This window comes from Strigops habroptila, chromosome 4, assembly GCF_004027225.2.
Source record: "Strigops habroptila isolate Jane chromosome 4, bStrHab1.2.pri, whole genome shotgun sequence".
In the NCBI taxonomy this organism is placed as follows: Eukaryota; Metazoa; Chordata; class Aves; order Psittaciformes; family Psittacidae; genus Strigops; species Strigops habroptila.
Genome location: NC_046358.1, coordinates 59,229,459 through 59,243,842, shown reverse-complemented (window position 1 = coordinate 59,243,842; position 14,384 = coordinate 59,229,459). Strand labels below are relative to the sequence as shown.

The following is a 14,384-nucleotide window of genomic DNA, read 5'->3' as shown; positions in this document are numbered from 1 at the left end:
TCATGGGGCTTCGCAAAGAGCATCACAGTACCCACCAGTAACTGTTTGTGGCTGTTCTCTCCTTAACTCCTGTGCTTTGTGTTCAGACACACTGGACCATCTGCTCCCATATGGCTCCATCACCTTTGTGCAAAACTGCTGCTGAGAATACTGTATGGATGACATAATGCTGATTTATTTAATGCTGATTTCTGCACAAAGCTGGGTCAGTTTAAATGTAAACATAATAAGAATATCAGGAGATAATAGGATTGTTTCTAGCTCTGCCCCTCACTCACTGTTTGCCTTCAGGTAAATCACTTGATGTTTCCATGCTATAGCTTTCGCAGCAGTAAAATGCAGACAGACACTGAATTTATAAAGAAGAACAAAATTGAAATACGGAGATTATAAGCTTTAAGAACTGTTATATAATGATACTCAGACATCATTTACAAATTTATTTTCATGTATCATTGATATATTTACATAATGGTACTCAGGTAGTCATGGAATCAGACTTGCCCTCAAAATGAAAGTTAAAGCAAGAAAAAGAATTTTATAAGATCGGAGACTTGTGAGTGAAAAGTCAAACCTGATGGGATTTACCATGATTGACTTCAGCTGGCTTGGCCATGGGCAGCGACTGCAAATTCTACTGAGCTGCATGAAGTGCATGTAGGTAGAGCTGGCTGGGAGTTTTCTGTCAGAATGGTTTCATAACAGTATTTTAAAAAAAAAAAAAAAATTATATATACTGCTGGATTTTAAAAATTATTGTAATTTTCTTAACCAGAAAGAGAAAAAAGTAAGATCACTTCCACATACTCTGCATGTTATGCTCCTTCCAGCAACAGCATCTTGGAACTGTGATTTCTGGGGCTTCCAGGTTCTTTGGCTCCAGCCATTGCCCTGGAGCCATGAAACCCCAAATTTCAGGGTCCAAAATCACAGAATCACAGAATTGTTCGGGTTGGAAGGGACCTTACAGCTCAGTTTAAACCCATTCCCCCTTGTCCTGTCACTACAGGCCCTTGTCAAAAGCCCTTTTCCAGATTTCTTGTCATCCCTTTTAGGCACTGGAAGCTGCTCTAAGGTCTCTCTGGGCCTTCTCTTCTGCAGGCTGAACAACCTGTTAAAATAGTCAAAATGTGCTATATACATTAGCACGGGTCAGCCTGAAAGCCAAACTCTGACTTGGGAATATGCAACAAGATAAATTTCTGTAGCAGTAGCAGTATTAAAAGCTGCTGTAAGCAAATTAAGAACAAAACTCCATACAATTACAAGCTCTTGCACCTAGTATTTCAGCAGGGACAAAAATGGAAATGTAAACCTTTTATTAGTATCAGCAATGAGAAATGAGATTTATTTCAGGCATTCAATGTATTATTGAAAGGTTGTGCAGAATTTAGAGATAATATATGATGTATGTGAGGGGGTATATATTATTTAACGAGGATATGGGTGAGAGGAAGGCAGCAGAAAAAGATGTTCATTTAATGAAGGGACCCTGGGACAAAAGCAAATGATAATTCCATCAGGCAGGATTCGAAGGACATTGAAGAGAGAAAAGTGTGTCTCAAGACATCATCTGATTTATATCAGTAGTGATAAAATGAGCATGAAAACTATTTCTAAATGGCAGCTAATTTAGATCTGAGGAATGACTCTTACATATAATTTAAAAGGGAGAGAAATTCTCACTGTGATTATTAATAATGGAACATTTTACTTAAAATTTCACAAACTTCATGTTCCTCTAGTCTAGTGTTCTGGAAAGTTGTCTGTGAAATGTGGAGCTATTTTAATGTTTCATATGGAACAGAAATATTGGTGTCTTTTTTCCAGGCAACAAAGTACAAGGCAAGAAGGGTAATAAGTTTTATCAGGACTCTGTGAGTTTGTTATCTAGAGACTTGAGGCAGCTCTGCGTTTTATTCTAAAAACTGGGCTTGTCACAGTTGAGCATTTCTGTCAGAGGTACCTGTTGCTGCCTTGTCTTATACCTTCCTATTTTGCTTTCTTATGATCTCTACAGAGGTGTATCAGGCCAAAACTAACCTCAGACCCATATGCCTGGATAGATTAATTGTGGAATGTCCCAGGAACAATTTTGTGTAGCAAAATACAGAAAAATTAAAAGAAAAATATCTCTCAGCTCATAATGGGTTGCTAGTGCAGCCCTGTTCTCTCCGAAGTCAGTTCCAGGTTTTTTTTTTAGATGGAGTTTCAGTTTTCAGATGAGACTTATATCCTGCTATGCCTTTCAAACATTTGTTAAGGAGACTATACCTAGAGTTTTTCTTGAGTAAGAATTCTCCTGTTCTTAATTTTATCCTGCCTGAATATGCATCTTTGTCTTCCTTAAATCATTTTACTGTATCCTTTCTGGTTTTAGCTTTTAGATTGTTGTAGTTTTTAACTTTTGCATGACCAGGGTGGTCATTTTTAGCTCTTAGTCACTCTCAAAATTATACTTCTGTAACATTAATTTCACCTTTCCCTGAAATCTCTCCAGTTTTCCTATTGTTTTCTAGGTATAAATTCACCAGAATCTTTATAGGTCTGATGACGCCATGGCATGAAGGATAGGATTAGCCTGACCCTCATGGAGTCTCTGAGATGCCCAGCCTTTCTTAGACAGACCTTGAATTAATGTTTTTCATATTTGGCTGTCTATTACCATCTCATAGTAGAATTTTGCAGCCACCTACTTCATTTTCTGGGTTCCTGGTGGCTTTGTCTGCTGTCTGTGGAGAGAAAGGTTCAGAGACTGAGCACTGCAACCTGAAATCCTGACACTCTTAGTTCCATTTTGGCAGGGTTGTTTCAAACCTTACAGTTTGGGGTGAGTATTGTAGACTTCACTGTACATTTCAAAGACAATTCTGTCTGAAGCTCTCTACCTCGTCTTTTGCTGCTTCTTCTGTCTGCTTTGCAAAGTGCACTTAGAGAAAAGGTGAGGTATTAATCTTGTGAAAAGTGGGAATTGCAGAGGGCATTGTACGAGCACTAGGGAAATGTTGATAAGGCCTTGAAGAATAAGACCTATGTAGTGACAGGACAAGGGAAAATTGCTTTAAACTGACAGAGGGGAGATTGAGATGAGATCTTAGGAAGAAGTTCTTCCCTGTGAGGGTGGTGAGGCACTGGCACAGGTTGCCCAGAGAAGCTGTGGCTGCCCCATCCCTGGCAGTGTTCAAGGCCAGGTTGGACGGGGCTTGGAGCAACCTGGTCTAGTGGAGGGTGTCCCTGCCCGTGGAGGGGGTTGGAACTGGGTGAGCTTTGAGGTCCCTTCCAACCTAAAACATTCCATGATTCTATGATTTTATGGCAGGATCAGGACCATCCTGCCTAGGCAAGGCAACCTGAAATCATATCAAATATCTTAGCGAGTTTAAAAACTGAAGAGAATGGGGTCAGCTCAGGTAGTTGGATTTTATGTCTAGTATGTGTATCCAGAGGGTAAGGGCAGAGCTAGGTGTGAATGACATTTACAAAATGTTCTTTTATTTTCTTTCTGACTTATGAGAAACATGTGTTGGGGAGTTTGATATAGTCTTATACCAGGAGAGAATGTTGAAAGACTTCAATAAAATATCTCAAAGGAGGCTGTCCTAAAATTCAATGGAATATACTGCACATTCTGAAAGATGTAAGAACCAGTCAAATTCACACTCTTGATGGGAAGCTATCTACAAAAAAAGATAAGAGAGAAATGAATGAAGCACATGAGGGCTAGGATTCCCTTCACAATAATTGTTCAAAACTCCATTGCCAGAAGGGTTCATGAGTAAAGGGAAAAGGTGCAGAAGAGCTGCCTGAAACATCAGGTGTAAGGGATAAAAGGAGAGTCAAACTGAAGAGGGAAAAAAGCTACAGAGCTCAAACCAAAAGCAGCAGAGGCCAGTACTAGAGTAACGATGTGACTTTCAGGCTAGATAATACAGCTGAAACCAGAGCTCAACTGTGGTACTGAGATGCAGGGAACATCTCAAGATTCAAACCCACACTTTATTTGTAGAAAGAATGGACTTACATACAAAATGGTCCAAAGAAAAAAGTAAAATGTGTGGCTGTGTCTCCAGGGGCAAAGTTTAAAGAACAGGACAAACCATGAAGGAAGGTCCTGTGTTACAGGGGAACAGACAAACAGGAGATAAAGGCACGGATAACAAAAGAGACATGTCTATTAATAATACTTAGCTGTTTTGCCATCAGAGAAGCCCCACGGTGACTCTGTGACACAAGTGGGTATGAGCTACTGCTTGTAACATCCCTGTGAGGAAAGGGGTGCTCTCATTTGTTAGATGCAGCAGATGAAGCAACTTACCCATGGCCACAGTTTTATAGCTATGATTAGATCTCATGACCTTCTGTCTCTATCTATCTCCTCTACTCTAGGCCATACTTCCAGTCCTAAATGAATCTGTGCCCGAAACACTGCACGAAACTACATCATAAATAAACCCAGAGTTGTTCCAGCTGGGTCACACTCTCACAGAGAATCTAAAGAAAGTCTGGCAACCAGACTGAATAAAAAAGACTAGAAATGAAATATCTTAATCACACAGGAGACTGACCAAGAACAAATACTTACAGTTTGTGGAAAAAAAGAAATAAGTGTGGCTTGATGACATTTTTTCCAGGGTGGACCTAGAACACAAAAGCACTGAAACATTTGTTCTGCAGAGCTGGACTGGACCACAAGCAAATCAGAAAACCTGTACTTATGATAAAAGAGAGAACTCTGAGTGGTGCCCAGATGTTTCTAATCATCTTCTTTTCTCATTTGACAAGCTGAATGTAACTTTACATTGAAAGAGAGAAACATGAATGTAGTGAAAAGAATTTCTGTTCAGAGAAAGATTTGGAGGGAGTGACTGGGAATACAAAGATCATGACTGGGAAGACAAGTGTTCTGAGAATTTAAAACACCTAGAAAATCTATGCTACCATTATTTCCATTTCATTCATGTATGTGCTTGTGTATACACATCTGCACCTATATATGCATGTATATGTATAAATGCCTATATTTCACAGGAGAAACATCAAGGGCTAGGAATTAATTTTGTTGCATTTTTATCATTATTCTTTTGCCAAAGATGACACTGATGCAGAACACTTGCAACCAAGAGGAAATGTCGAGCTCCCCTAACTGGATGTGTTTTGATTTGGAGCAGTGAGTCTGGGCGCTTCTGTAATGCTTCAATGTTAGTTTTCCCTTCCAAGACTTGTGCTTGCTAGTGCACAAAGGATTCTGCCAACTCACTGTTTGATGGTTGTAGTAATCTGTAAACTAAGGGAAACTTCTGTTCTTGAGAATGTTGCTGCTTTAGGACTGTTACTCAATAATCTCTTTCTTATGAGAATAATCGGATGGTCCACAATCCGTGTAAATAGATGCATTCATTTATGTTCTATGTGAGGATTACAAGGCTGAGGCCTTAGAAAAGTTTTTCCTCTGGAAGTGTAAGGATCAAAATTTGTCTGTAGGTTAGTAAGCAACTAGCTATGAGGCAAGACAGAAGAAGTCAAATTCTAAAAGCATAAAGTAGGAATGATCTCTTTAGTATTCATCTTAAGTGGAGCACTCCAGCTCCCTGGTAAAAAATGTATAGGCATATCTAAATCTTGCACTGGATCCTTTCCTATGCAGTTTTCCACAATGAATGGTGAGGCAAAGCCTGAGACACACAGAGAGATGGATAACTATGTAGGTACTAAAACCTGTGTTTCCCACTTTGTTGTAATTTCTACATACAGAAATACATACAGAGAACTTCTACATACAGAAAATGGCTTTTCAGAAGTGACTTGGAGAAGGTGAATAGGACTATGGACATTCTCTCTCTTTCAGAACAGAAAGGTAGAGCATCAGATGAAATTACCAGATGGCAGGCTAGAAACCAAACCAAGGAAGGCAGTGTATTTTTCACACCACACTTAGCTGTAGAACTCATCGCCACAGCACATTGTTCTCACAAGTGTATAGGTGAGTTTAAAAAATATTCAGATAAATTAATGTTAAAAGAAAAATATCACCAGGGTATCTTACAGCAAAAATGCTGTTGTAGTTCAGGTAGTGCTTGAGCCCCAGACTGCTGAATGCTGACAGAACCTGCCAGGAAAGTATTCTATATGCTTGTCTATATTCTTCCAGCAAATCTACTACTTACCACCATTGAAGACAGGTTTCTGTGCCAGATGAACCTCTGTTCTGATTTAGTATGGCTGCTTTGATGTTCTCAGAGAAATCTTGCTTACAGTGTTTAATCTGATATTTACTCCTTGCAGTAGTTAAACAGACCATTGTCTGTAAGTATTTTCTCAACAGAGCAAATCCTGTGGAAAGAGTAAATATCACAGCTTGGTAAATATCAAGGTTCCTTTTTAATGTCATTCTGATAATGTTTGATCCACACAAATATGCTTTAATATTTCAGTGAGGTTATCTGAAAAACTATATAAAAATTGAAAGAAGAATTTGAAAGGATTTCAATATAAGGCTTTTAAAGATCTAAATTTTTTCTTGATCAAGTCTGGTAGTTTGTTCAAAACCCTTATTAAGATGGCAAGTGCTTCAAGTACTAATATTTTGAGCAAATGAACCCTAATGATACAAACACTTATGCACATGATCACACTTTTGAATAACCCCCCTGAACTGAATGGATCCAGATATGTTTTGAAAAGTGGCATATATGTAAGTGTGTGTAGAACTGACATCTAAACAACTTTCTAAAGATCAGCATATATCTGTCTTGTAATTTCGACTCCTGTGCCCATTTTAATTGGTTTTTCAATGTGCTAAATAAAGAATCATCCTAACACAGTCCTGTTTTTGTAATAAAGTGGATTTTTTTGAAATATCTGAACTGTCAGTGGTGATGTGTAGGACTCCAGGTGCTCCCGCTCATGGTATTGTGGAAGGAGATGACTTTAAATACGGGGCCCGGGTTTACTTCAAGTGCAACGCAGGTTACAGCTTAAAAGGCAGTCGTGTTGCCTACTGTCAGCTTGATGGGATTTGGTCAACACTTCATCCTGAATGTGGTAAGGTCACTTTAACATTCTTATCAAATGTTTTGGCCAATGTATTCACATGAAACTTGAATATCCAAATGTCACTTGAAATTTGGTAGAACTGTGGCTTAACTTGATGTTCTTTTGTGTGCCTGCCTTTAACAAGCAGTTGTGATTCTTTTTTCACTCTGATGAAGCTCAAGCCTGCAAGACTTGCTTATATAAAGGTCTGAATGAAACATCAAATGACTGAAAAATAATTTCCTCAAAGACTTTAGGCACACGCCCTTCTTATACACAGTCTGAAAAGCTCTAGGAACAAAACCAAGCAAGGGACATTCTGCAACAATGAATAGCTACTTCCGTTACTATGTACCTCTGATACCTTCTATGCAGAAGTCTGGTGCACTCTGTGGAGGTGACTAGGGGCTACTGCTTGATAACTAGACCCTTTTTTGAACAGAATTCCCACCCGAGAGAAAAACCAATAAAAGAGAAACCTCCATTCATCTTGGCTGGGCAAGCCAGCATGCCTATCATTCAGCTGTGAAATTCAAAGCCCCTTCTCATCCAAAGGGACTTTTAATTTTCCTTTGTTTTGCATAATTTTATTTCCATATTCCAATATTGTATCAATTGGAAAAGTGCTTTTACAAGTGTGTTGTGGCAAACAATGTAAATTTGGGGGGAGTGTTGTGAAACAGCTGTATATAATTTCATCTGATAGAACAAGCTATAGTCATTCTACTACCTAGAGAGAACATCTCCAGTTGCAGTTAACTGCTAAAGTCCCTGCTGCATGATGTCCCTGGCTAAAGACCTATTGAAAGATTTGTCTCTGGACTTGGCTATTAGAATGCTAGGTGGTGTAATTTGGGTCTCTCCTTCCCAGATGTTTTCTCTTTGTATTTAACTCATAAAAAAAATCGATAACCCTGAGACTAGGGAAGTTCAAGTTACTGATAGGCACAGGATGAAATAAGACAAGGCCTTCATTGACTTACTTGGTCAAGCTTAGGTACGCTTTAAAACATGCACTCCACTCAACAGATGATGCCTCTGGATAGAAAGCAATTTGCAAATAAAGCATTATACTGTGGGTGATTCCCTGTAGTCTTTAGTTGCTCTCAAGTTTTCAGTCACTTGTGGTACAGAGGAGCCAAACTGAAAGGAGACAGGGAAGACAGGGCTTTACTTCTCCCTTTCTCCTGCTTAAGAAGAGGTTCAGATTTTTTTTTTATTTAGTGAATATGACTCATGTGAAAAGTATTTTAGTACACATATAACCATCAGCGTATGTTAAAATCCAGTGTTGTTAAAGAAATCCCTGAAATATATGCTTAGCTTGAATTATATACTCAATGCTAAGAGCATAAGCTTTTCATTGAACTTATATTACTTTGGTTAGATACGTGCTTCCATGCATTGCTGAGCTGGTGACATGAGGATAAAAGAATAGGACAGGGCCATACCTACGCACTGTGACTGTGCTGATTCACAGGCATTTAAATAAATGCTTAAGTGCTTTGTTATAAATTGGTGCTTTTGTGACATGAGGCTCAGCAGGCAGCTGAGTCTGAAGCAAGGACATGAAGAGGTCATTTCTGGTCAATTGATATCATAGAATCATAGAATCATAGAATGGTTTGGGTTGGAAGGGACCTCAAAGCTCATCCAGTTTCAACCCTCTGCCACGAGCAGGGACACCTTCCACTAGACCAGGTTGCTGCAAGCCCTGTCCAACCTGGCCTTGGACACTGCCAGGGATGGGGCAGCCGCAGCTTCTCTGGGAAACCTGTGCCAGCGCCTCACTGCCCTCACAGGGATGAACTTCTTCCCAATATCTCATCTAAGTCTCCCCTCTGCCAGGCTAAAGCCATTCCCTCTTGTCCTGTCACTACAGGCCCTTGTCAAAAGCCCCTCTCCAGGTTTCTTGTTGGCCCCTTTAGGCACTGGAAGCTGCTCTAAGATCTCGCTGCAGCCTTCTCTTCTCAGCCCTCCATAAGCAGAGCTGTACCAACACTAGCTGTCTAGACTAGATGTTCACTGGTTATCAGGCAATGAGACATCAGACAGAGGAATTAAATGGAATTGCATGTTACTGTCAACCTGACGAGCAAACTGAGATGAAATCTAAAGGAAAAACCAGAAATACGTTTTTAGCAGCTAAATAGAAGGAGTGGAGAAGTTAAAATAGAGAGGAAAGCATTTCTTAGCATCACATAGGGAATATTGTCATTCAGATTTAGGCCAAAAAAAAAAAAAAGTTTATTTAGAGGAAAAAAAAACCAAACCAAAACAAAACAACAAGGAAGGGGAAAATATTGGGAAGGAGGAAGTAAAAGTGGTTTTATAGGCAGAACCTAGCATGAGTAAGCTTTCCATATTAAATTTTTAGTATCTGTGTGTATATATATATGTATGTTCTCTTTCAATTGCCATATTTCCCTGGGTTACTGAGATCTCTCTTTCTGTGCTGAGAAACCAAAATGCTACCAAACATAAACGTAAAAAATAAGTAGTTTAGTTTTATTATCCAAGTCCAGTGCAGTATTGAAAGTACAGGAAAGGGAAAAGAACGCCAAGGACTTGTTTCCTGCAAATAGTTCAGGTGCACGCTTTGATGACCTTGAAGTAGCCCTGTTGGTGGGAAATGAACTTCATGCACAATCAAGGTTCTTTTTCAGGATGGTCAACTATGTTTTAAGGCCTTTTAACAATTTGAGCATCTTACTCTAAAGTGTAAGAGAATCTTATATTTACGTTAAAGACGCTAAAGCATGTATTATAAGCAGACATCTGTATAGTGTAATTTCTTCTTTACTCTTTGATCTTTTAGAAGACAGAGATCCCAGATGAAAAGGCAGCTTTGCTAAAGTGTAGACTGAAGTGTAATCTGAATGAAATGCCAAGCAATCTGATAGGTAAAAGTAATGTAGTGAACCTGATAAAATGGTTACTATTTTTTTCCCCTATCATTAGTTCTAGATGAAAAAAACTGCTCAGATCCTGGTGGCCCTCTGAATGGCTACAGAAGAGTAGTAGAAGACACTGGGGCCTTGAAAGGACGCTATGCAAAAATTGGCACAGTCATGGCTTTCTTTTGTAACAACTCGTATGTTCTTAGTGGGAATGAACAGAGGACCTGCCAAGACGATGGAGAATGGTCAGGGAAGCAGCCAATCTGCATAAAAGGTAGTTTGCAATCTTTTTTTACCACAATTCACAAAAACTGCTATGTTTTTATTGGAGTTTGTTTTATATAATTGACACTCACTGAACAATCATTTTTGCTAAGAATAACCCATCTCACTGACACCTCATACTGAGGTTGGTAGTTTGCCAGCTCCATTGGCTGCTAAACTCAGCCAGATAAGATGCCAGTGGTTCCAGAAGAGGTTTCCATCTTTAAACATGGAAAGGAATGATCCCTAAGACCCTTATTACCCTCCTTCTAGAACAAAACCTGTGTAAGATCAGAATAAAAGATCAAGAGGGAACTGAAGTAGAAGGAAATAATTGCTCTCATAGGGCCCAACTCTCGTCTCACAATCCTTTTCAGTCCCAGCCATGTGATGAAAAGAACAAGCCTGTAGATCGCACCCTTGTAGGTTTGGTTCAGAAAACCACCTGAGGACATGCTTAAACTATGTGTGTTTATCAAAACAACAAAACACGTCTTTAAATCCTTTGCTAGAAAGGGAATGATGCTGTTCACCTGGAGCTACTCGAAAGTGTGTCTGAAACCCTGAAAGGATGAGTGAATTTGAGCTAGGGAGCTGCCAGATTAATTTTCCCAAAGCAATTGTTTGACCCTTTTTTTTTTTTTTTTAAGAAAATATGTCTGTCCCCTGAGGAATTTGCTTTATTCTGTTATTTTAGATGGAAATACTCTCTCCCTGAAACATATAATCATCTGTAGAAAACATCTTTATGGATGATAACCATTTGTGGAAAGTATCTTTATTGATGGGAAGTTTGACAGTGACATAAGGGTTAACATATACAGTAATCATAAAGACCTGGGCATTGTTAAATCCCACAGAGCATAAGTACACAGGCATACAGATAAAATCCATCCTACAAGATTCTTTTCCTTCCATTGTGCGCAGCAGGAAGGAGATCCTGGCAGTTATTTGAACTGATAAACCTGAATATTTTATCCGGCTTTTAAAGTAAAGAAAATCAAAAATCCTAGATATCCCTTCTGTTATTCTGGGCATATTCAGGTAACTGAGGTGTTCCTTTGAATCAGAGTCTCCAGCTCCTTCTGTGGGTACACAAGCAAACAGACACTTTGAAGTCTGTGACATCCCACAGCCTTTCTCTGTATGCCGACTCACTGGGATCAACTCTGTGTGCCTACATGATGGAAATTAAGTATTTTTTTATCTAACTCCATTATTGTGAAAGTTTACTCAGATTCTGAATCATCAGCTATAGTGGTGTAAACCTGGCATTCAGACACATTGAAGGGCAAATCTTCCTCCATGGCTGGAAGTGCCAGTGCAGAAGGCACTCAGTTGCTTCCACTGTTGTAAATGGGATAGATCTGGTGAGGAAGTATTTTTTCCAGTGCTTTAGGATTTAGGGCCTATCTTCATTTTAATACATGTAACTTACCTCCTCTTTTCTTAACCCAATCCACTATAGCTAGTAAAAGGAAAGAATGGAAATGTGTATGAACCGTAACACTTGAGCTGTGAATGTGGAAAAGTACTGTGCAACATTATATTTTTTCTAGCCTGCAGAGAGCCAAAGATCTCTGACCTGGTGAGACAGAAAGTGCTTCCAATGCAGGTTCAGTCAAGGTGAGAATGCAATATCTCAACTACAGTTTAAAGAACAAATGTGACTCCTTTCCACCCTGTATGTTTAGCCTCCACTGACAATGGAGCAATGAGAGCTGCTGGGAGGGGAGGGCTGGTTAAGTGCAGGTTTGGAAGCTGCTGGAGGCAGCCAGGAAGAAATGTGTGGTTAGAGATGTGCAAGCTACTGGGTGATGCTGGAATTAGGCTTGCAAACTTGTGGCAGGCTATGAGAACAGTCTGAGAGCAGTTCCTTGGAGCTAATGAGGTGACTTAAAACATGAACATGTGCTGTCTTAGTGAAGAATGAGTGGGGAGAACACAAGGAGAGAAGGGGGCGTAGCAATGTAATCTGCTCCCATCAAGTTGCACCACCCAAAGCAAGATAGCATAATTAATATAAAATTGTGTTTGAGGTGGGCATGGGGGAGACAAGAGGAAGTAGGACAGGAGGGAGTAAAGCATGAAATATCCGACCCTGTCTGAGCTTGCCCTTTTGCTGATTTCCTGAAATAGGACCAATCTGAATTAGTGATGCTGCAATGTCCAGGTTCATTTTTGTCCAAGTAGTAATTTCTCATTACAAGCTTTTTTTTTTTCCAGTACATGATTCATTTATTTTTAGATGGAGTGCAAGAACTGGCCTCATCTTTGGTCTTAGGAACAACCATACCAGGTCAGAATAAAGGTCCAGCTCAAGCCATATCCTGTCTCTGGCAATGACCAGTAGCAGATGCCTAGAGAAGACTTTAGGAACAAGGCAAGCACTTACTTCCCAAATATTCTCCCACTCTCCAGCAATGTGATGCATGATTGTAGAGGTGGCCCTGAGAAGCCATTAGGAGGCTTTAGTAGTCATCAGGGGATTCTTCTTGCTTAGGTTTCTCAATTCACTTTTCAACACAGGTCTTTCTGTGCTAAATGTTTCAGATATTAACAAGAGCTGTATGAAAGGGCATACATGCCCCCACCTCCATAGCATCATCATGGCACCTCATGTGCGTTGACTCTTACCCCTTGAAGTAGGATCTCCATTTCATAGCTTAACAGTGAGGTGAAGTGTTGACTATGCACTATTGCAAGGTCACATGCAAGTAGGGAATGGGACCCTGGCAGCCTAAGCATGACCACAGCAGCTCTCATCCTTTGTCCAAAATATAAGAAACTTGTAATTGCTCTTGTTCTTCATAGCTTTACTTTCCTTGAGTGCTGTCCTGTACTGCTTTACAGATTCTATCTGATGGAGGCAGGCTGTGTCTCTCTGCGATCAAAAATGGAATTACCACTTGAAAAAAAAACCAACATTCTTATGGCTTTTCTGGATGCAACAGTACCAGAAATCTCAAGGGAAATTAATTTCTTGCTGAAATTTTCAGTCATAAATAGTTTGGTTTCGTTGTTTTTTTTCTGTAGAAAAATGCTTTTAAGCATTAGAGTAAGGGACACATTCTAACTGATGAAGATTTAAGTATGACTGTAGACAAGTTTATGATCTATATATCTAGGCTGGTGTATATATTTATTTTTTTAATTATGTGCCATGTTTCAGCTGATCAGTGCAATTTCTAAATAGAAGCTTCGTAATTACTGCAATCATGAAATCTCTGTGGTGAGGCAATTATCTCTGCTAATTGGTAAATCAAGCAACTTTATCAACATGATTTAATCTGAATCAATTCCTAATTCTGCCTATTAAAATGTTCACTAGAGAAAAGATGTGCCCATCTCTTCTCTAGTGAGAGTTAATTATGGCAATGCCAACTTCCAGAGTAATTTCTTCATTTAAAAATGTAGTCTCTCAGTCCTGTTGTGAATGGCAAAAGCTGTTCCACATTCAGAGGCAACTGGTTGCAATCCAGAAACTGTAAAATTTAAAAAAAACCAGAGACACAAATAGAAAATTTATAAACATATGTGTTTTTATATTCAAACGTGTATTTATATATATACTTATATGTAAATAAAATAGCTGGGATGTAAATGGGAGTACTGCTAATCTGTGTTGGAATGGTATTTTTGCCTTGTTCTTTCACAAGCAAATTTGATATGCTTTTAAATGATACTTAACACAGGTGGTGATAAAGATATGGTAATGATCACTATTCTTATTATTATTACTATTATTATTATTACCTTGCGTTCTTTGTGCCTTGAAACAGGGAAACACCTTTGCATCAACTTTACTCATCTGCATTCAGCAAGCAAAAGCTTGACATCTATCCCACCAAGAAGCCAGCACCGCCGTTTGGAGATCTGCCCCCCGGGTACCAGCATCTGCACACCCAGCTTCAGTACGAATGCATTTCTCCTTTCTACCGCCGCCTGGGCAGCAGCAGGAGGACTTGTCTGAAGACAGGAAAATGGAGTGGGAGAGCCCCTGTGTGTATTCCAAGTGAGTCTCCAAGGGAGAAAGAAGGCACACATCTCTGGAGGGATGGGAGAACAGGATGTATGTTCATCTTAGAAAATTAGGGTGTCTCAGCTGTGTAGGCTGCCTCTGCTTCCAAATGGGAGATAGGAGCAATAAAGCTTGGAGGATATGTCAATCAGGGGTACTCTTTCCAT

The 14,384-nt window shown here is 39.5% G+C and overlaps 1 protein-coding gene across 3 annotated transcripts in view; it reads left to right on the top strand.

The window, feature by feature from the left end:
- PAMR1 (peptidase domain containing associated with muscle regeneration 1) overlaps positions 1 to 14,384 on the top strand; it is a 51,946-nt gene that overhangs the window by 34,606 nt on the left and 2,956 nt on the right. The window contains exons 7-10 of one of the 3 annotated variants that reach the window (XM_030484607.1): positions 6,871 to 7,041; positions 9,994 to 10,206; positions 11,756 to 11,822; positions 13,979 to 14,211. In XM_030484607.1, coding sequence (XP_030340467.1) covers positions 6,871 to 7,041; positions 9,994 to 10,206; positions 11,756 to 11,822; positions 13,979 to 14,211 — 684 coding nt within the window. Of the gene's footprint in view, positions 1 to 6,840; positions 7,042 to 9,993; positions 10,207 to 11,755; positions 11,823 to 13,978; positions 14,212 to 14,384 lie in introns of all 3 variants that reach the window. The other 2 variants (XM_030484609.1, XM_030484608.1) reach the window with 2 other exon arrangements.